This window comes from Orbilia oligospora (assembly GCF_000225545.1).
Source record: "Orbilia oligospora ATCC 24927 unplaced genomic scaffold scaffold00169, whole genome shotgun sequence".
NCBI classification, from domain to species: domain Eukaryota; kingdom Fungi; phylum Ascomycota; class Orbiliomycetes; order Orbiliales; family Orbiliaceae; genus Orbilia; species Orbilia oligospora.
The window spans coordinates 503,245-524,502 of NW_011645726.1; the positions used below are offsets into that span (position 1 = coordinate 503,245).

At 43.6% G+C, this 21,258-nt stretch overlaps 6 protein-coding genes across 6 annotated transcripts; all 6 read right to left on the bottom strand.

Moving 5' to 3' along the window:
* Nucleotides 1-2,211: 2,211 nt before the first annotated feature.
* On the bottom strand, nt 2,212-3,610 carry AOL_s00169g145 (uncharacterized protein; the record flags this gene model as incomplete). The annotated part of the gene is made up of 3 exons (XM_011127502.1): nt 2,212-2,359; nt 2,860-3,164; nt 3,302-3,610. The coding sequence occupies 3 exons, from the start codon at nt 3,608-3,610 to the stop codon at nt 2,212-2,214; spliced, it is 762 nt and encodes a 253-aa protein (XP_011125804.1).
* A 726-nt stretch (nt 3,611-4,336) lies between these two features.
* On the bottom strand, nt 4,337-4,951 carry AOL_s00169g146 (uncharacterized protein; the record flags this gene model as incomplete). The annotated part of the gene is made up of 2 exons (XM_011127503.1): nt 4,337-4,629; nt 4,750-4,951. 2 exons carry the CDS (start codon nt 4,949-4,951, stop codon nt 4,337-4,339), a joined length of 495 nt encoding a protein of 164 aa, XP_011125805.1.
* Nucleotides 4,952-6,160: 1,209 nt separating this feature from the next.
* On the bottom strand, nt 6,161-7,097 carry AOL_s00169g147 (uncharacterized protein; the record flags this gene model as incomplete). Its single annotated transcript, XM_011127504.1, has 2 exons — nt 6,161-6,898; nt 6,969-7,097. 2 exons carry the CDS (start codon nt 7,095-7,097, stop codon nt 6,161-6,163), a joined length of 867 nt encoding a protein of 288 aa, XP_011125806.1.
* A 2,970-nt stretch (nt 7,098-10,067) lies between these two features.
* AOL_s00169g148 (uncharacterized protein) lies at nt 10,068-11,917 on the bottom strand (the record flags this gene model as incomplete). Its single annotated transcript, XM_011127505.1, has 3 exons — nt 10,068-10,236; nt 10,299-10,315; nt 11,246-11,917. The coding sequence occupies 3 exons, from the start codon at nt 11,915-11,917 to the stop codon at nt 10,068-10,070; spliced, it is 858 nt and encodes a 285-aa protein (XP_011125807.1).
* An 882-nt stretch (nt 11,918-12,799) lies between these two features.
* On the bottom strand, nt 12,800-13,640 carry AOL_s00169g149 (uncharacterized protein; the record flags this gene model as incomplete). Its single annotated transcript, XM_011127506.1, has 2 exons — nt 12,800-13,252; nt 13,326-13,640. 2 exons carry the CDS (start codon nt 13,638-13,640, stop codon nt 12,800-12,802), a joined length of 768 nt encoding a protein of 255 aa, XP_011125808.1.
* Nucleotides 13,641-16,046: 2,406 nt separating this feature from the next.
* AOL_s00169g150 (uncharacterized protein) lies at nt 16,047-16,706 on the bottom strand (the record flags this gene model as incomplete). The annotated part of the gene is made up of 1 exon (XM_011127507.1): nt 16,047-16,706. One exon carries the CDS (start codon nt 16,704-16,706, stop codon nt 16,047-16,049), a length of 660 nt encoding a protein of 219 aa, XP_011125809.1.
* Between the last annotated feature and the right edge of the window lie 4,552 nt (nt 16,707-21,258).

Below are 21,258 nucleotides of genomic sequence, written 5' to 3' on the forward strand. Positions count from 1 at the left end.
GGTGGTCAGTATTGTCTGAGGTCTTTATATAAAAGTTACCTCGTATACCCAGCCCCACCCAAACAGATTCATAGCCATAGGCGGATAGAGCTTATTTTAATAGCTGTCTACAACTACTTATGAGAGGTAAAACTTGGTTAAGGTAGGTGGCGTCAATTGGCGATTCGGAATGTAACAGAAGAAAGCCACGAGGATGTAAAACCCCCATTGAGCTGGGGTAATATTCCATATATGCATATGTTGGCCTTAGAATTCAGTGTAGTCTTGTGGGGCTCTATGTGCAATTTAATATATTAGTCTGGGAGCAGACTAGTGCGGCCTTGGCCACGATTACTTGGCGGTACTGAAAGCCAAACCCAACCACGAAAATCTCCATATTTGGTGGAACCTAACTTATAAACTTGACGTTTCCCGCGGGACTTAATTAAATTTTGAACTTCAGGATGCATGAGGAATGCCGAAGCGTTTTAATACAAGACTAGCAATTGTACATACATAGCCACGTATGTAAACTTATCCGAGAGCAGTTTTTAAAACCGACGCGACTGATAGTCACGAGGTCCAATTATATGGCGTCCCAAATGTGTCAGATGGTTTTATATATATATCAGGCAGAAAAAGTAGGCCCTCAACCATATTTAATAACTACTTAGTATTTAACCTATTTTAGACCAGGCGGCTTTGCACTCACACATTACTAACCGATGGACTGATATTCTCAACCCACACGTCTTCAAGCTAATTCACAAGGTAATTCACAGACTAGTAGACAGACTAATAATTCACAAACTAGCGGTTTATAGGTTAGTTTATAGACTAGCCTATATATCTTTGAGCTAATAAACAAGCTAGTAGGCAGATTAATAAATAGGCTAGTAGATAGGCTAGTTAGTAGACAAGCTAGTAAGCAACCTACCCACCTGCGGACCAGTCCATAACCCAGCCAGCAGGTCAAACCATAAAGCATGTGGGCACCTAATGTGGTCGAAAGAAAGTAAAGTGGTTCCCAAGCGTGGTTAAAGGGCCCACTCTTTCTGCCTGATATATATAAAACATCCGACACATTTGGGACGCCATACGACAGAATTGTCATCTCACTATATTATACATACGCATAGCTACTCCTTGATCCAGTGGAAATGATATACTTAGCTGAACTCCTCCAGCTCAGATTTTCACAGATCACATTAATTCATGTAATCTTCTACCCCCGGGGGGTCAAAACTCATACTTGATGACCCGCGCCAATCTTTGGTTGTCTTGTACAATTGTATTAGCCAGCGAATTATTTGTTAGCTAGTGAATTGTTTATCTAACCTCCGGTATGCTAAGCATTACACTGTTATCCCAACTGATAATTAATATAGCTAAATTTTTACAAGTTACCTGGGTAGTAAATTGCTTGTTAGATAGTGAAGTGTTTCTTAGCTGGCAAATTAATATTACTTATTCAGCTAGTAAATTGTGGCAATCGGTTAATAATTAATTGGAAATTTACCATGTAGAGGTACCTAATTGGATGGTTAGATAGATAGTTTGCTAGCTATGAGGTTAGTTCATTAACTATTAAGCCGTTTGTTGGGTCGGTGCGCAGGCAGTTGGATAGGTAGTTTATTGTACGCATGCCGATAACTGAGTAAGTAGGTTATTAGTAGGCACTTCGGTAGTTGGGTGGGCGGGCGGTTTGCTAGTTAATAGGCGGTTTACTAGCTGGAGATGGTTTACTGGGTAAGCGTGCTGGCATTTGGGTAAGCAGTTAGTTGGGGCAACCTCGATCTCATGGATCGGGTGGGCGGGTCTGGAATAAAAAGGTGCTATAGCTATATGAGTAACCGTAATACTAACGCTTTGACTTAGAGTGATGATTTGAAGGTATCGCAGTCAGGTTTAAGTGCTGCTGCAGGCGGCCTGCTGAGGCTCGATATAGTTGAGAGTGAGGTCGTGGTTATTACCTCCAATTGAACGAAACAGATAGAGGAAAGGAGTGACATATGAAGGAATATATGAAGGAAGATATCCATGGATCCAAGGAAAAGTGTATAGAGGGAGGACAGCATTCGGAAATAAATCTTAGAACTGCCATCCCAATTTCATGGCTGATATTCTGTCTCAAAACCAATCTCGAGCAATTTCCCCGGTAGGTTTTATACACCTTATCTTTTATGGAAAACCGTACATACTCCTGAGGGGTGTTAAACTAGCCGGCCCTAATCATGGTGGAAGCCTCGGCATGTCGGAAAGTCCCACAAAGTACGATTTCCCAGTCCAAGACGTACCCTCGATGGCGACGTTATCGTAGTCTTGGTCGTAGATCACATCGAATGCTACAGTATTGGTGTTTCGATCCCACAGCTGGAATCTGGCAGCAAATACCAGGGTTAGCCTTGCCTTGGCCATGATTCTACCCGTGCCCTGATTTGAATGCGCCCCATTTTATTTAGATGTTGATATTTAAGCCCACACCTAAAAATAAACTAGACATAGACACTGCAGGGGAAACCAGATGACGACAGCCTTTAGTACTAGTCCGGAGAGGTAGATATATAGACTAAATGAGGGTAGAACTTGCAATTTGGCAGGTGGGCAGCAGAGCAACTAGATGTATATATAAGGTAAAATCTCCAGAAGCTTTGACTTGTAGTTAGCGAATTATGCCGATAGTTCGAAGCACAACCATAGCGACTAGAACAATACTTATGGATACGAGACTACATCGAAAATAAAGCAAAATATATAGAAAAACGAGCTTATATCGGATAACTTTCAGGCTTACAGTCGAAAGGCTGCATCAAAAAAAAAAATAAAATAAGGAAATAAAGGAAAACAAGATCTTAGCAACTTCCCGCCTACCCTTAGTACGTTTCTTCAAGAACAGTAAAGAACGCAAGCAGCGATAGAGCGCACGAGATGTAATTCAAAGTATTCGGGGAAACGCCTGTAATTTTGGCGAGAGGAAAAATCGCCGATACCTGCTTGAAGACCAAGTCTATGATTGCAAAAGTACTGCTGATGACCGGCTTGACCTTTAAACAGACTTCGATGGTGGTTTCGTGGTCGAGAAGGATGGTATCCTCTAGAGTAAATTCTTTGTGTCCGAATCGAAGATCTACAGGTACTCGACTAACCCGAAGTCGATGCGATGTTTCGGTACCACGTTTAGCTCGCTAATATTGGTAGAAGGGTCAGTAGGTGTTTGAAACCCGCGGTAGTGTGTACTTGTTGTATAGCCACCATAAGAAAGCTAGCATGTAAGAGGAGGATAGCCTCGTTGGGCTTCTCATGCGGAGGAGTGAGAACATACGCGGACTTGGGGTTTTTGGGTACTCGTGAATATCTGTACACCATAAACTGGAGGGATATTCCCATTGATCCATCGATTCCACACAACGTCACTAGACTTCGGGACCGAAAAAAAACCTCCGTTGGTATAAAGACCATGGAAAACCTTTCCGTAAGGCTGAGGCCAGAGATAAGGGACGACAATTTGGAGTGGGTTCGAATGGAGTAAAGGTGTTGCAGTTCCTGATGGAGTGCTTGGTTGTGAGGTGATAACCTCCTGGGGTTGGCTTGATGGCGAACTGGGCTGGTCTCCATTCACTTGGGAAGCCATATTGATGAAAGAATTGGCCCGGAAATTCGATGTTGTCCGTTTTCGCAACGAACCTTGAAATTTTTCCTGGCAATGGATTGATGCACAGGCAGTACAATATAGCGGAGCAAAGGTGGGAAGTGTATTGATGGAGGGATGGGTGGATGGATGGGTGGATGGATGGGTGGATGGATGGATATATATATGGACAAATAGGTAGATATATGGATGAATAAATCAGTCTACTGGCGATTATTATAATAAAATTTGGGTTATTGATCACATTGAGCAGCTGGTTGCTCAAGGCTCAGCTAGCTTAGTATGTAATGGCACTTGCTCAATTCTGTGATCTTCATTCTCGACATTTTCGATTTGTTTATTTATCGTATTTACAGTCGCTCTCTACACAGGCCCTCGGTTGGTACGAGACCGGTGTCTGTCGTAATTGATGGCACGGGTGTTATTTCAAATCTAAATTATATTTCGAGATGAGGCCCCCCGGTGAAAGTTAATTGCTTAACCTGACATATCGATGGTTAGAAGTTTATAATTAAACTTTGGAAGTGCCCTAGTTGAGCTGAGGTTTGGAACCAGTTGCTAGTATTCCGGTTTGTCTATAGATCTAGCATATGTGCATTTGGGCTAATTCAAGCATTAATTTTGACCTAGGATATTGTGGGTTTCTCGATAATTGCCAAGGACTCCCGAGAATTATAGGGTGCATCCAAAAATCAACGATGCATGGTGCTACACGCTCTTTTTGTACGCGAGGCTCCAATCCTGCGACCCTATATCAAGATTCTCCAGATCCCGAACTCTCTCTGGACTTTGAAGGTCGAGGCGCTTCGGCCTTTGGAACGTTTCAACCTGAAACTTATCGCAGCCAACGTAGTATGGTACAAATCCTTTATATCTTGCCGGGTATATAGCCCAAAGCCGAGTATAAGGCCGAGAGACTATAGAGTCGCAAATTTCATCTTCGCCGATGATATAAAGTTCTTGTAGACTCGGTGGCCCCGTCTTATAAGGATCAACAACCACTAGGCATATGTAACTCAAGATTAGTTATAGTACTTCAAGCCAACGATCCGGAAACTAACACGTATAATGGGAACACAATACGAGAGGCCGTCGATATAGTACAAAGGGAGGGACCTTACAACCAACCATATCGAACTTGCGTAGTTCATTCAAGAGACCTTCAGGGTTTGTATAATCAACGAAGAAGTTCTCCACGGAGTCGACAGTCCAAGCGCCAAAATATCCCCTGATATATAACCAGCGAAAGGGAACCCCGTCGGGAGGCTTCCCCGGATTGTACAAGACCAAATCGTGGGACCACGACGACCAATATTGCCCCATATTGGCTCCTTTTCGGGATAAGTCGTAGTTCTATCGCGGATAATTAGGTATGGTTTTTTCGCTGAACTGTAATCCTGTGGGGCAGGGTGGAAGCGAACCTTTTGGAGCGGAGGTTGTTACTTCAGTTGATGTTATAAATAACATCCACTGATAATTGTGGGGATCGGTAAATCTACGCGCTCAAAAATCTAGCAAACAGCCTCACAAGACTTCTAGAAGCGAGGAGATGTTTCTAATCGCAATTTACGGTTTTCTTTTGTATGGGGATATTCTTTAAAACCTTTCTATTATTGTCTATAAATTGTGGAATCCTTTCGGGCTCTGCCTTTTCACCATTCATTGTTAGTCCTGTTAGTCCCCCCCTTTTTTAGCGAATTCTGACTTTTAGTTTAAGATCCGAGCTACGTTAAATGCTTTTAGGTTCATAAGTTTAAATATACAACTTTGATACCGCAGAACGTGGCCTCTAAGTGCTCAGGTCGAATGAGCCATAATCCAGCTTTCCTATCCCAAAGAACTTGATTCCAGACATCCAAACCGTGTGTTCTCTTGTTAGTATCTTTTCAATTCAATTCAATTCAGTATATTTCAGTATATTTCGTCATTCCGTATCATTTCTAATATTTGAATGACGGAAGCCTAATTTATTCTGCATACATGTAAGATTGATATACTAGATTAAGGCCACAAGTTACAGGAACAATCTCGTTGATTTACCTTAGATACAGCCTTTAATTTTTCCTCTAGTCACTAAATTTTGTTTTTGAAATGCAAGCGATATATTAGTGGTCACTTGGTAAGTTAACTTGGCAATCATTTTGATTAAATTAAAATCCTGATCTCGCATGATACTTAGACAAACATTTTTTTTATATGTTTTCCTTGGCTATATAGAGTTATATCGTAAAAGTTATTTTCCTACCCAATCCAGACTGACGAACTGCCCCAACCCTATTTTTAAGACCTGCCCCTGAATAGAAGGTATGATTATAGAGCCTTTAATAGATTCCAAAGCAACCTTCCGCTTGATAGGGGTTGGGTACCCCGACTTGCCATACAAGTAGAATTTGCCTGCACTTTGACTTATTGAAGAGTTAACTTGATGTCCAAGTTTAAGATGAAGTCAAAATATAAGACTGCTCTACTAGCTAACCAAAATACGGAGCAAAAGTCTTCTATCAGCCTGTTTACAGGATATAGTAATACTTGTTAGGTTTGTGATGGGTAGCGATGAGGGTTAGCGCAGTTACAGGCCGTTGAACAGTGGAACTGTATCGGCATTGGTGTCGGAACGGTTGCTTCGTTTGACCGGAGTTCTGATACCCGTTTTTGATATTGCGGTCCTTGAGCCCTATTGACAGAGAATCTTTGGTAGTTTTGGGGGCCGTTGTTGTACACCTGTCCCTGCACAAAGTCTTGCTGCTCTAATTTGATCTGCGGACCAGGGGGAAGTCTTCCAGGCGGCTCTGTCCCAAAGACTATTTCACAGGAGCCCTTTACAAAACTAGGGTTGTCGCTGATTTCCAAAGTTTGCCTGAACCGCTCGCTTTGGAGCATTGGTATTTCGTTTGGTGGGTATACGGTCCTTTCTACAACGGGCGCGGGGTTTGATAGACAGAAGGGTGTGCCAGCTCCTTCTAGAACCATATTGTGCTGACAGGTATTACTTTGCCCTTCCCAATGCTGTTGCTCCGCGTTTAAGATTTCCGCTATCCCAGGGAGGTTTCTATTCGCCTGGTGGCTGCAACTGTTTGTTTCGGGTTGCATTTCAAAGAAATCCGGATACTGCGGTAGGGTTCCATGATTTGCCATTCTGTATGCATATGGCGTGGAATGGCCGCTGCAGAACGGGTACTCGAATTCATCCCATTGATTCTCCGCGGTATCGCATGGGGCAGAGTAGATACCATCATCTGGTTCTAGTAGTCCTGCGACTGGACAAAGCTCCTGCGAGAAGGACAGGATTAACAATTTTTCAAAATTTGAGGGCCAAACAATTTAGGGCGGTTTAACATACTTGCAACCCCTTCGAGTATGAATCGGGGTTTAAAAAAAAGGCTTCAGCATCGGCCAAGAAATCAATCATTAGAAAAAGCCGAGATTTAAGGCCTTGAAAGTCGGTATGTTGCTTTTGGCCCCGCTGCATGGCTGCATATAAAGTATTCGTATTATTCATTCCGCTTTCTAGATAAGGTGGTTTCCACAGAGACGATTGATCGGGGAACTACTGATAAAATACTAGGTTCTTGGCTAATATCAAAGAGGTTTTTAGGATTTTAATATAATTTGAGGATCGATAAGTTATGGTTGCGCAGTAATTAACTAATATGCGACGAAGGCTACTATTCTGATTGAACGAGCTGTCTCTTTTGCCAGTTGAAAGCGGTTTTAGGCGTACCGTTGGTGATGAGAGCAAAGTATTTCGAATTGAACGTCCGCTTGACTGCTTTTATATATTTCTAGAGATCTCACTTATTTACCTTGCGCTACTATCCGCATACCATATTCCCGAGCAGCAATAACCTGGCATGGATAACAAGACTGGGACCGGCTAAAGCAGCTCATTCCAATACTAACATTGTAGTCTGTAGAACCACTTCGTCGGCCCAAAGCCTCGCTTAATTTTTTCTTACTCTAGACCCCTTGGATAGGCTCTTGGAATAATACCAAATGAAACGAATATGGACTGATGCGGAATGGCGTACATGGCACGACTTACATTTAGGCTATAAAGTGTTGGGAGGGTTTTCTCTTGTGCTGCTATTCGGACCACATCGGTACGCATGCGTTGCTGCATGGAAAGAATTTTGCAGACTAGCCTCGGGGCCAGGCGCAAATGAGGGCAGGGTTTGCAGACGTCCTAATATAAGGGCCTAAACTCGAGGCTATAGCGCTAGCATAGAATGTCTGAGTTCAGTACCGTGTATGCATCGACAGGCTGGAATCATGTGTGATCGATTAGGATAGATAGCTGACCAAGACCCGATGTGCATTGGTGTGACCCTAAAACTTCAATGTAAATTAGATCGGGGATAGATCCTTGGAAATTCGGGCTGTTGACTATCACCCCGCGTGGTCTGCTCCTGAAAGGTGGCTTCGGAGATATGGTATTATTAATTACGCACCGGGAAGTTTGGTCCTGCGAGAAGGCTAGAGCTAGCATCCTGGCTGAAGTACGGCTATAAGCTTATAAGCTGACACCAATTAGAAATCTTATCTATGGCGGCTGGGATATCGATGGGGGGCTAACCGCGGCGTGTTCACGTGTGATCTTGAATGTACGTAATTCGGTGGATTCTTGATTCGAGGCCAGGGGGCTTCGGCCTAATGCTGTGCTTGGTCTCGAGGACAGACCTAATGTTATAAATGGCTTGCCTCCATGCATGTAGGCTCGATCTAGCGAATTGGACTCACGGCCTAAATACTTAACGAATTACCTACCACAACGAATGCGAAAATGTTAGTCGAATCCCAGTTTACACGGTGTGTAACCTTCGTCGATTTTTGACATATCTCTCCACTATCTCCGACTTGACGTACCGATCGTCTTCTTTTTTCAGATTTCCACGGCGCCCGTGTCTACTCGGGGCAAAATCTGAAGCCGCGCTTTTGTAATTGATAAATTGAGCGGGGTGCTGCGTTGCAAAAATTGAAGGTGCACCACTCATAGCTCTATAGATCAAATCTTGTTTAGTTAACTTCACTCAGGTCGGCTAGGGTCCTCCCTACATTATGCATAGAGAGCGAAAACGGAAGCTATACTAAATAGTCGGAGCGGACCAAAGAGGTTCGCCGATAAAATGAAATACGTGTCTCCTAGACATAATATTAAATTTAAGTGCAATAAGACGCAAGATATGCAGCAATCCATTGTCAATCCGAGAAAAGAAAAAAAATGATAAAATACCGCAAAAGGGCATACCGGAAACTTTATGAGCGCCGTGGCTTCAAGGCGATCAAGGAGAGCGTGAGGTAACATAACACGTTTTGATGCATGCCCGCGGTGAGGTGAGTATGAGTGTAAAGGGCCTGAAGGCTGGTGCAACGTGAAATACAGAGACTGATACAGTGGTGCTTCGGGACGAAGTATATACATATCTATACTCAACCTTAACAGAAATAGTCGAACTTTTATGCGATATACTTTCATAAGATTTTTGCTAATGTGCCCGAAGATTGATAAAGCCGCGAGACTTTTATTTTCCGAAACCGACTTTGGCATATCCGCATGTACATGCGTGCGTATGACAACAATAGAGCATGCTGCAGTCCTTGATATCATGATGTTGTTGATCGAGCTACACCAGGTTCTTAGTATAGTTGAACACCTGGAACTCTAAAACCCATCAGCTTGACGTGGAATCCGCGAATTTATAAATATTGTTGATTAACTGGCCCTAAAACCCGTACTGGCGATATCGGCCAGGGTGCTTGAGGCCATGCTCCCCAATTGGACTTTACAATAACCACCGACGGCGCTCGAGGGTTTCAAGGAGTCGAAATAAGTGACGGAGACTACATGATAACTCCTAATATGGGTATCGCAGGTGAGAGGACATGTAGATATTGACGTCTAGTAAAGTCACATATTATTTGTACCAGAGCAACTCCGCGAGGTAAGTAACTCAACGATATCGTTTGATATTCACATTATGTTGCCTAGTGAAGGTAGAGCGTCCTAAACTCTAGTTACCCTACCCTAAATATGAATTTATGGGTCCTAAACGCTAGGTGTATGTAATTCCCACATCCTAATCATCACCTATTTAATTTTTATTTTTACACCGTTTTGATTACACAATTAGGGGGCTGTTGTGCAACAGCAATTAATCCTAGTTTACGAGATAAATTAGGAGAGTCATTAGCACTCCATCAGGTTTATTGTAACGTATGTAACATATGCGTATCCTTCCAAAATAACTAGGATTGAGCTATGTCTGTCGCCTGCTAGTAAGTATAACCAACAGTTCATTACCAGGATCTAGCGGCTTCATTAGTAAAATTTCATACTTAAATTAGACTATTGCGTTTTGGAACCTACATAAGTTCTTAAGAACATCGGCCTAATAAATAGAACGTCTATGATGCAGTATATGATGATATATATTCCAACGCTTTAGGACGCGCAATCATCGACACCGTACCGGCCGGCAATCTCCCTCTTGACATCATCCTTATCCCTATCAAAATTATCGCCCATTTCGCACGGAAATTTTGAACAGGAAGAATAGGAAGAAGAAATGCTAGGTCCCCAATAAACAACATTGATATCCCAAACAACCCTCCTATCCGAAGTCATCGGATCATCAACCACTATGTTAAATATCATCGCGCTTTTTTCTCCTACCATGCTGCATGCACCAACTATATTAACTCTTAGTACCAATACTGCTTCACTATTGTTCGATTTCGAACTTTCGGAAAAATGTGATAATAGTATATAGGTTTGTCTCGTACCCAGCCCCAAGCAAAAAAATCTTATATAGGTTATAGAGGGAAGGAATTGGTAAATTGGGACTTTAGAACTTAGTGTAAATCTAAGGCGTGCAACGCTGCCGGTTTCGATAGTAGAGTATTGGCAATATTGGGCTATCGGTCAGTAGCCACAGATCGGTTCTATTAGTGTATGTTCTTAAACTTAAATTAGATTGCGACTATATATATACGTGCTGCATCCAGGCATGAGTGTAATAAAAAAAGGTCTCGGAATGAATTACAATAAACATCGTGCAGGTGCAGGATGTCCTGAAGTCCGCAGCTTCGATCGATCCCAGCCGCTTCCAACCTGACACAAGGCTCCGCCACCTGGCTGATTCAACTTTGCTATCTTCAAAGACATGTTTCGCATATATACGATAAAGCATAGTAGATTGGTTTAACTTGATTCCATTATACATATTTCGTCGATACTAACTGTTATACATAGACAAATCGTAAGCGATACACGAAAACTAACATAATATAAGAATGCTTTCGCCATTGGGGTCGAATTGTACGGAGTTAAGCGGTCATGCGGCGCCTATTAGAGCAAATATGATAGTCAAAACGATGTGTGGATTGAAATCTCCTCGACCGATAATCAAATGTAAGTTTGAGAGCTAGCTGACTCGGTTGCAGTCGAGGTCTCTTCGAGATTCCACGTGCTGGCTGATGAAATCGATCTCTTAATAGTATAGAACAAAGCCGGTGATTTAAACTTTCGTCTAGCGGCGAGTGTGCCATCTGCTGAAGTGTGCCGAATGTGGGCTGGAGGTTCTCAAGTGCCAGGTCCTGGCTCCTGCAGGGCCTGCTTACGTTTCGTAAATTGATTTGTCCAACATTATCCAGAGAGGGAGTATTAATCCCGCGTTCACCAGCTTCACACTCCCGCGAACTCGAATCTTTTTCTCGGTAATGTGAATGGAGCCCCTGTGGGTAAATTGTCGCACCTTCAATTGGCTGGAAACCAGCCTCCAGCTTAATGCTTCCACGAGACGTGTGTTGTTGTGGTTCGTCTCCCATCATGGCAGTGGGTGGATAAGTGGGTAGTAGATTTTCGAGCTTAACTTGGCTCGCAAGCAATGCCCTGCCAGATGATGGTAAATCTGTTGCGCCGTCTAGAGAGCCCTCGAGAAACGGTAAGTCACCATATTCCTCATTTACGCCTAAGGCCTCATAGTCTAAATTAGGGGAACCCTCATAGTCTAAATTGGGGGAGGCCTCGCTTGCTGGGTCCAGAAAGACTGGATCGTGTAATTCGCAGTACGGTTCAACGACGAGTTCGTCATGGGGCACTGGTCCCTTGGTCCAATATTCGGTGTTATCATGCGCGTACCTCGTGGGTCTTGGGACAAGGAAGTTAGATACTATTACTTGACTATTGGCAGTCTCGTAACTAAACTGTGGACTGTCTGTCGTATCCTTTCCATAATAAACATAGTCGTCTGTAGGCAAAGTATGTTTGGGTTTATTACCAATGGCTAACATCGAACCGGCCGATAAAAAGGAAATATCAGGTAGATAGGCTAAGCGCTCTTTCTGGATGGACCCGATGGATTGGCAGTTTTGCGGAATAATATAAATTAAAGAGTGGCAGTAGATGTATCTAATGGATATTATATTGGATCCCCTGAAATGTAGGAAACTTGGAAAACTTCAACTTTGTCTACAGTTGCAGAAGAGCTGGGTAATGAAGAAATGGAACTGAGCAATGAAGAAATGGAACTGCCAAAGGTGGTGTATTTATAGTTTCGATTTTCGACGACGAATGTTGGAGCGCCGACCGAAATATTAAATGTTAGCGCGCACCCGTGTAAGACATCGAAGTACTGTACGGGCACTGGTGGGCTTTTGCAGTACTATAGTCCGTTCTAAATTTCGAGAAGTTTTACTCGCCAGTTCGGAGTACTTAATCGCCCCGACACCCCGCGACCGAACGCGAACTAGTACTCCCCGCCACAAAATCTAACGTTTAGATTTCCCCGACAGCATTTACAACGCTCTTAAGATCTTTTGCATACTACAACCTAACGGATCTAGCGATCTATGGAATACGAAGCTAAGGATTAACTAATAATAATAACTCGTATAACTACCTATATAACTAGCTTGAAACTGCGTTAGAAAAATCAATCAATCATCAAAGTATCGCCAGCCTAAATTACTACAACCAATATGTGCTGGGTATCTATAGAATATTTAAGACGGCAACAGCTGTCGTCTGTATAATTGGGAATCAATTAAATAATTGACCATTCGTCTATTTTTATTGAATCTAGCTCAGCTAAGTTCATTTACCTAACCCCAATAGCCTCTTTATGATCATGCATAGACCTCTACTGCATGGCTGTCTAAAGGGACCAGCGTGCTTCAATGTTTATGATAGCCCTCGACACTATAGGCAACTGACTCGTTTTGAAGGCGCGGAATGGATCTGATTTCCCTCCTGAACTCTTTAGGTATATGTAAAATCCACGGTTCGTGAGTCCCCTGCTTGCAAGCTTGCCTTTGATGTGTTTGAAGATTGCTCCAGGCTAGTTGCTCCGTGCCCCCCCGGAGCTGACTTTGGCACCCTGGATACTTGCAGGCGGCCCAGTACATGGACGTTGAGAGGTGTTTATTTTTCCGATGTTTGAGTAGAGAGCTCCGATCCGCATAATAGAGCCCGCAGTTAGGGTATTCGCATTGAATACGTTGACGATTTGGTCCCAGGTCGGGGCGTTGGCGATCATGCTTGTATTCCCGATCGCTTTCCTTAAATGGTTGTCCCTGACAGCTGCTTACGATCCCGGGTTGATATTCGTCGACGTCTGGATCTGGGCTCTATTTGATGGTTCATTTTAGCTGACTGCTCTTTTAGTAAACACTAAGTTCGCTGCCCGAAAGCAGTACCTACCATGCTACTTGCGCTATAATAATCCTGATAAAGCGTGGGCTGGTTCAACAAGGGCGGCCCAAAGCATTCCCCGTTTGGGAAGTTCTGCGCGTTACTAGCCGTGTCGGCATAGTTGCCCGGATGGCCGAAACGGGACCAGTCGGAGCTCAAGGGGACTTGAACAGCTTCTGCCTCAGTGAATGGAGATTGTTGTAAGATAGATGGTTCGTGAGAATAATTTGGGCTAGCGTTACAGAGAAAAGATCCATAAGAGAGCAGCCCGGTATCATTTTCTTGTTGCTCCTCGATTCCCTGAAGAGAAGTTTCCAAGTTCATTTTAATAAAGGTAACCTCAGGTCAGAATACAGCTAATATCATTATATTAGTGCAAAATCCAATGCTTAGACCGATACCAATTGCAAGGCTATATATCTTCTCACCTGCAGTTATTTAATCGGTCAAATTTACTAGCTTTCTCGTAAGGATTTGTAATTTCCTATAGTTAGCTTGAAGTCAAGATGGATATTAAATAGAAGGTTCGGCAGTGCAGCGTCGTTTTATATTTCAATGGCTCTCTGATGGCTAATAATTATTGTCCAACAACGATATCGAGCGATCGGGCCGGCTTCAATTGACGGGTAGTCTTTCACAAAGACCTCTCCCATCTATACCTAATAATAAGCCATTAGGTAGGCTATTAGGGGTGCCATTAGGGGGGAAGTGGGGATAAATCTATCATCGTCGATTGAGGTCCTTTGTGCGACGTCGATTGATATTAGTTCCAGTGCCGGTACACTCATTTAGATGCGTCTTTAGAAGGGAGAAACAGGAATATGTAGGCTTCTAGGAAGAAACTTGGAGATGCGGGCATGTGTTCCAGTTCAATCGAGGCCTCGAGGACAGCCAATATAAAACGCTACCGACGGCCTAATTCACCATCATTATAGGGTTCGGAGCTAAAGAGACCTAATCTTGACGAGGAATATGTCTCTCTTATAAACGGGGTAGACGCATCAAGGGTATGTATTTCCCTAAACACGAATAGCGCAAAACTTAAAACCCCAGCCCAATTAGCCTCTTGGTCTTAATGACGGAATGAGCAAGCGGTTTTGATTTTAGTGACATAGCCATTCCGTTCACCTGTTCGGACTTTTCTCGTACCCAGCCCTACACAAAATTCTTTTTTGGGATGTTGGGGCACTAAAGAACAACTCAATCCCAATATTAGATTTCTGAGACGCTTAAGTTAACCGGATCCATGGGAGTCGAGTTTATAACGTTTAGTTGACCTGTACTTCATATATTAGTACGGGGGTTAGCTGATCCCCTTCCTCATATGCCAAAGCTCAGATTTGCGTCTCGGCCCGGGCGGAATAGAAATTACCATGAAACGATGTCGTTACTGGGCTGGGGCTGCAGGTGCAAGTTTGGATAGGACCCCGTACGGTTCCTAATCGAGCCCCAAAGTGATATGATTCCCGCTAATTCCCCACCCATCTAAAAAAATTCCTACAGCTCTAGAGGCCTAAACGGCCATTGCCGCAAACCACCGAGTTCATATTAGTCCAACCCTTATTCTAGTATCCGAATTCCACCGATTTAAGACGGACTGCATGTCATACCTTTTCGCTTGCTCCCATTGTAGAATGACTTTTTAGGGGGGTGCGCCTCTTCAATTCAACTTGGACGCTCAATTGATCAATTAGCTGGATTCTTTCCAGGCACACGAGACTGGCGTCCTCCCGCGTCGACAACCTGACCGCAGCCGGCGCAGCCTTTCGTCCAACACAAAAATTTCAGCCGGCCTAATTCGTGAACGCTTTCAGCTGGTTCTAGGCGGAAATACAACGAGGCCGACCATATTGCATATGCACATGACCAGGCGGCCCGTGAGTATTCCGCTAAATCTGCTACAGTCCTAGCAGCTGCCAGATACTTAAGATCAGATAACCCGCCCCCCTATTTTTTCTGAAAGAATTGTTGCCGACATCGGTATACCATACAGCGCAATGAATTAGAACCCAGGGTTCGGAAATCAAGCTTGCAGGATCTGAACAGGACTAAATTTAAAGTGCCTGGAGCTTGAAGGGTTAGTCTAAGATCTCAAACACACTACTAGCTGCAAAACTTTGCGGCTTGTGAGTCCTAACCTTTCATTATTTGATAAAACTATTCCGACTTTGGAGGATTATATATTATAAGCAGAGATGTGATATCAAAAGATCGGTAAACCGTATTTGCCAAATGCTAATCGGCGATGATTTCACGTTTGTTGGTAGAAACTCACCAAAACTAGGTGGGTATTCAACAGCGGCTCGGAGATCAACATAGTAGGGACTTAGGGCTTCAGAGTGTTCGACATGAGGCTAGCATATGCACTGCACTGCGAGCGTTTATCCAAATTTAAAACATTAAATGGAGTCCCTCAATTGATCAAGGTCCATCAATCCGCACCGAGGCGTGGATTTGTTAGTCGTCTGGGGAGATTATATGCTTTAATTTTTTGAGAACTAGCTTTAGCACTGCCATCTTATTTCATATAATATCTCTAAAATGGCGAGATATATTCCTTTGGAATTGGGGCCCGAACAAAGTATTGAGTACAATAACTTGTGTCACTGGTCGAGAGAAAACAAACAGAGCGTGAAAAATGATATTTCTTGATTCTAGCTAAGCACTCGTAAAAGTAAGGAACATAAGGGTGGCCCTGGACATTTAGATCGAGAGGACATGAGCAAAAATTTAATGGTGGGTTTCCCTTGGGGGTTCTGCAAGTAATCTGGTTGAAACACGGCATCGGTCGCTTTTATTTGCCAGCTGACACATCCATAGCTTATGTTTCTGTCCCTTTTTTTGGTGATGCTGCAAAAGGTTATCCTTCGCTTTTGACCTTTTGGTGCTGTACATGACATGCTCACAACCGGGAAAAAGGCAGTGGGCGCAGAAAAGCTCTTTGGTCGCGGCCGCGGATGAGTCACAGTGTGGTCCAATTTGGCTTTTGATTCCACGAGCCTTAAAGTTTCTGGGCTCTCGGATGAGGCTGGCACTTGCGGGGAGAGCCTCAGCTGCAGGGGCAGGATTATCCCCAAAACGTGGGTCTACGTCGTTCGCTTGTGTAGCCTGGTTGGCCGGTACCGCAACCGGGTAAGGCCCGTGGCTACGACCAATTCCGAACCCCCTCGTAAACGGGGACGTATCGACTTTGAAGTTTCGTTCCTTTATAAAAGGTAGTGTATCCGAGGTTTCGTCGATATCTTCGTTCTGGAATCCGAGGTTGTCGTGGGACCACCATCCATTTGGTACGGCGTATTGATTTTGGTGAGTGACGATGTGTTCGCGACAGACACTAGTGGCGTGGTATGGGAATCCACACGTGGTGCACTGAGGGGCGGGATATGACATCTTAAAGAAGCTGGGATAAACTTCGCGTGAACGCAACTAAGACTCCTATCTTCCCACCAAATTCGTGGCTGTTGGTCGCAGATATCTAGATATCTGGAATCCGGGAGTGTAGAATTTATCTACGTCGAGGGAGGATGTTTCGCACGCATTTATATATACGATATATATATACACAGAGCAGCCTAAGGACTAAAATTTCCCTAATTTACTCTAAACTAGGACCGCCATGGCATAGTAATTTAATTAAATCCAGAAGATGTATAGATCTGTAGATGAGTGCGCCGTGTTGGTTTTTCCCTTCGCTGGTGGTAAGAAATCGAACCATGCACCCCATCGTGATGAAAGAGTTTGATCCCTAGTACCCAGCCTAGAAAACGCTGCCAATGAATTTAGCAACGGCAATACTAATAGAAGAAAGAGCACAGATTCGACAAGAATAAGTTTAGAAGTGCACGTGACAGGCGCGTTAGGAAGTACCTGGAGAACGAGACCAACACTTAGCTTTGTCAGAGTATTTTTGGTAAATCCTTTTTAAACTGATGACAGCCCTCCCCGCGAGTAGCGTAATGGTCACATGCTATACGTACAAACACTTAACCTTCCATTGACATTCAGAATTCCATCCAAATGATGTCTTCATACGTAGATAGGCGAGTTGTACTCACATTCTTCTAATTCTCTATACTATGCATGCATAAGCTGGAATATTCTAGCTAAAAGAACCGGAGACAAGGTAGTCATTTAGTCTCTGGCGTGGCCCATATGCATATATGAGGACAGGAACTAATATTGTTGGATTCGAGGCCAAATATTGTTGCTGATCAATTGATCAAGCATATACCAATTCGCCCTGGGTATCTCGGGTCCCTATAATGGGCCCTAAACGTTGCAGAGCTGGGCTTGATAAATTTATAAACCGTGGAGGTTGGACCTATTATATTGTCGAGGGTTATCCTGTGTGACATTATTTAAGCCCCTCTGCAACTTGCCAGTTAGGAGCCTAGGCCTACCTGCAGCTCTGTAAGCGAAAGTGTCTGAGTTAAGAGGCATAGGACGCCCCTGCACCGGATCTGAGGCAAATCATAGACGACCACAAATAGGTATGGTCAGTTTTTTTGTCCGCGGTTTGATTCGTTATATTAGTCCAGGAAATAGTCCGAGAAAAAAAAGGACCGGTTACGGGCTGTATATGTATTGCAACAGTTTGGTACTGTCGACTGCGGCAACACATTTTAATTCCAACAGTCTCGTGTGGCAGCCCGCGCCTTCTGATTCACGGTTGCAGTAGGTAGTTACCTCGAGCCATCTGTGGGAAATATCGACAGACTGAAAGTAAATTTATCTGTTTTTTCGGTTTGAAGGCCGGATTTTTGATACAAATCTCGGGTAAAACCGTTCGGAAGAATGGTAGCTTCTCGCATCAATATCCCTTTCCAATTGGCCAAAATTCAAGTCTGGCCTGGTTATGCATCTAGGCCAAAAAAAAAATCCCCTCCCCAAACTCAACCGGGCCTATTAGGCATTTTATGCGCCAGTCCCCTAAACCCATTTGTAGGGCATATTAGAACGAGGCATGATTGCAATTTTGGCTCCTAGCTTTCAATAAGGTCGATTGAGAATAGGGACCCTTGCACAGAGAACAGACTTCCTATAGCTGAACGCCCAAATTTAGGTTCCTATTTTAGTCCTCGGGCCTAAAATCGAGTGACTTTTCCTGAAAAATAGGAGTTCTTCAGCTCGCAGCGTCTCGAAGACACCTATTTGTAAGTGGGTCTAGTAATTTTGTCATGATGCAGAATGCAGAGGGAGGGAAGGATAACGCTTTACGACTTGGGACTACAGCCGTGGCTAGTGGAACCATGAGAAAGAAATCATTTGGAAATACACTCCGCTTTTATTCATGAGATCAGAACAAGAGATGGAAGTTATTCCTGGGTGCCGGTGGCTTCGATCGCATTCCTCAGAAAGTTCGTTTCGAATTTCGTGTTGCAGGCGGTCAGCCTTGTGAGCCCGGTAGAAAGCTTTTGGTGCGGCCTTGATCCTCTTGTCGTGTTAGTTTCATGCGTTCAGCTACGGTCTAGCTGGATCAAAGCTCGCTACAGACTTTGTGATTCTTTACCGTACACTTCCCTCGTACTCAACCTCAACCCAAGAATTCCAGGATGGACTAAAAGTGTGAATACGAGGTTATCGTATAGTGAGCCTTGCAAAAATACAGGCCAGGGGATGGTCCATATGGGTTCGCTAGCCGCGTATGGAGTTAGAGCGAGTCCCTTGTCCGAGGGCGTCTGGTATGTCCATCATCAATATTTACACACCCTTACATATAAAAATTGAGACTAGTCGGTCACAACTACTAGACGTTTTTATGTGTGCGCGCTTATGATTCAATAAGATATCTTAGTAACTTCACCTATTCGAGAGTAATGGTCGGTTGGTAATCTACTCTAAAGCTTGGTTGGCTGTCCAATGAGGCCGCAGTACATACATAATTATAACCGGGTTTAACTAATTATAAATTAAGTTGGGAAATCAATGTCTTTTTAAAGTGATCAAATTAGCGTTTTTGTCTGTTCTTGCAGTTAAAATATATTATCATGTTAAACATATATGTGCTAGGTAAGGATATACCAACATAGCTTAATTAAGCTTATCCATAATCTAGATGTCCCTTGCCAAAAGATACGAAAAGAGTGTGGTTTTCTCTTTCTTGCTTGTGCAACAAAATCTCAGCGCCAATTGAAACTGGGCTAGTTAAGATATAGATCGCTTGGATAACTGCTGGAACTCATCCTTTGAAATTTGCAGGGTGTAACAGCGTTGATCCTTAGACTTTCTATTGAACTCGAGGGGATGTTTTCCTTTCTGGTGAATGGATAGATTGCTTTCAGCGGTGGATTTTGTCTCTGATCTCCGCTTGCTCCCACACCCATCATAAAGGCAAATTGCGATGTGCATCTCCTCCGAGTGGTGTTTGTTTTGTTGGTGCCGATGAAGGCTGCGCTCGCTGCTGCATTCTGACTCACAACCCTGAATACCACACCTCCAAACCTCACCCTCAGCTATGGAACTTCTACCCGCGCGTTTGCGACTACTGTTATACTTTCGGATCCCCCCTTTAGCTAGCAGCTTTAAGACATCTGCGGGAATTCGACCGGCTAGTGTATGAGTGCCTAGAGCTAGAACTCGAGTTAAAATCTGGCTATTTACCTTCGAGCTAATAATCATGAAGAAGGCAGTTGTAGTGTTTGATTTGTTTGATTATACATACACTCTACATTCGGACAGACAACAGTATCCAGCCTCGTCTGGTAATACTGGCCGATAGGATCGCTTGATGAGCATTCCTCCAAAGTCATTAGGTCCACCCCTTGTTGGATATAAGAACAGCCGACTTCATTTCCTTCGATAAACCTTGGTGGCCACCCTGCCTTGGGAGGTAACGACGTAGGGCAATTGCTGTGCAAGCACCCAGGCTGCGGGTAAGTGCCAAACCCGGGTTGGCTACCCAATGGTGTGTCAGGGTATCTGTTTACATCGACTTTATTGTCCTGTTCGCTGGGGCGTGGTTGGCCAATAATGTATACATGGCTATCGGAAGTGGAGCCTGGGAGTTGCTGTCCGTACACTTGATGCGTTATGTTTGTAGTATTTTGCTAAGGTTTGCTTCAAATTAGCCAGCAATAAATTACAGATAACTGAGTAACATACATATGTCGTGAGGTCTCCAGTAGGAGGTACAAACTCTGAATTAGGGTGATAAGGTTGCAGATTATATACGTTATACTGTGGCTCTATCATATGGTATCTAGAGCGGTTACTGCAATAAGGGTTCATTTCTTCCTGGCTGTCAATCGTTGCCTCGGAGTGCTCAATAATGGCACTAGGTGATGAATGTACTTCCCGGTTTGGAGATTTGAATGAGATTTTGGTAACGCTGTAGTCCTACCGCCTCTCAGGGAGAGTTCGAGATCGGCAGGGGACTTTTCAATAATTAGCGTATACAATGGCTCCAGAGTCACATCAAGGCGACCCCGGGTAAGCTAGAGTAGTTATGAGATGTGGCGATTGTTGTTCAAGCGTTTTGTATCCGTTCACAGCCTGTACGACTTGGCACTACGAAGCAGAGTAAAGAGACAGACAAAACAAGAAGAATTGAATAAAAAAGTCTGGGAATATACTTTTCTCTAGCCGATAAGATTGAAGTCTATCTATTTGTTCTTTTGAAATCGTTTACGCTTCGGCGGAAGGAGAGATTTTGATAACCGTCAGATGGGTTCAATATCAAAGAGGGCTAATATAAAGGCTAGAATTGTAAATCGCGGTGTATGTAGACAACAGTGATAGGCATGACTCGAATTCCATATCGTAAAGTCGATAGCGGTTTGGCCATTTCTAATGTTCGAGCAGTCTGCTTATATATATATATATACCCATCTTGGAATTTGAGGCCCTAGTTGCCCTGAGATCCGATAGTTATTGATATGATGATCTCTTTGAATACTGGAGCTAAAAGGCATGCACATGCATGCATGCCGTTGACAGTTATGCG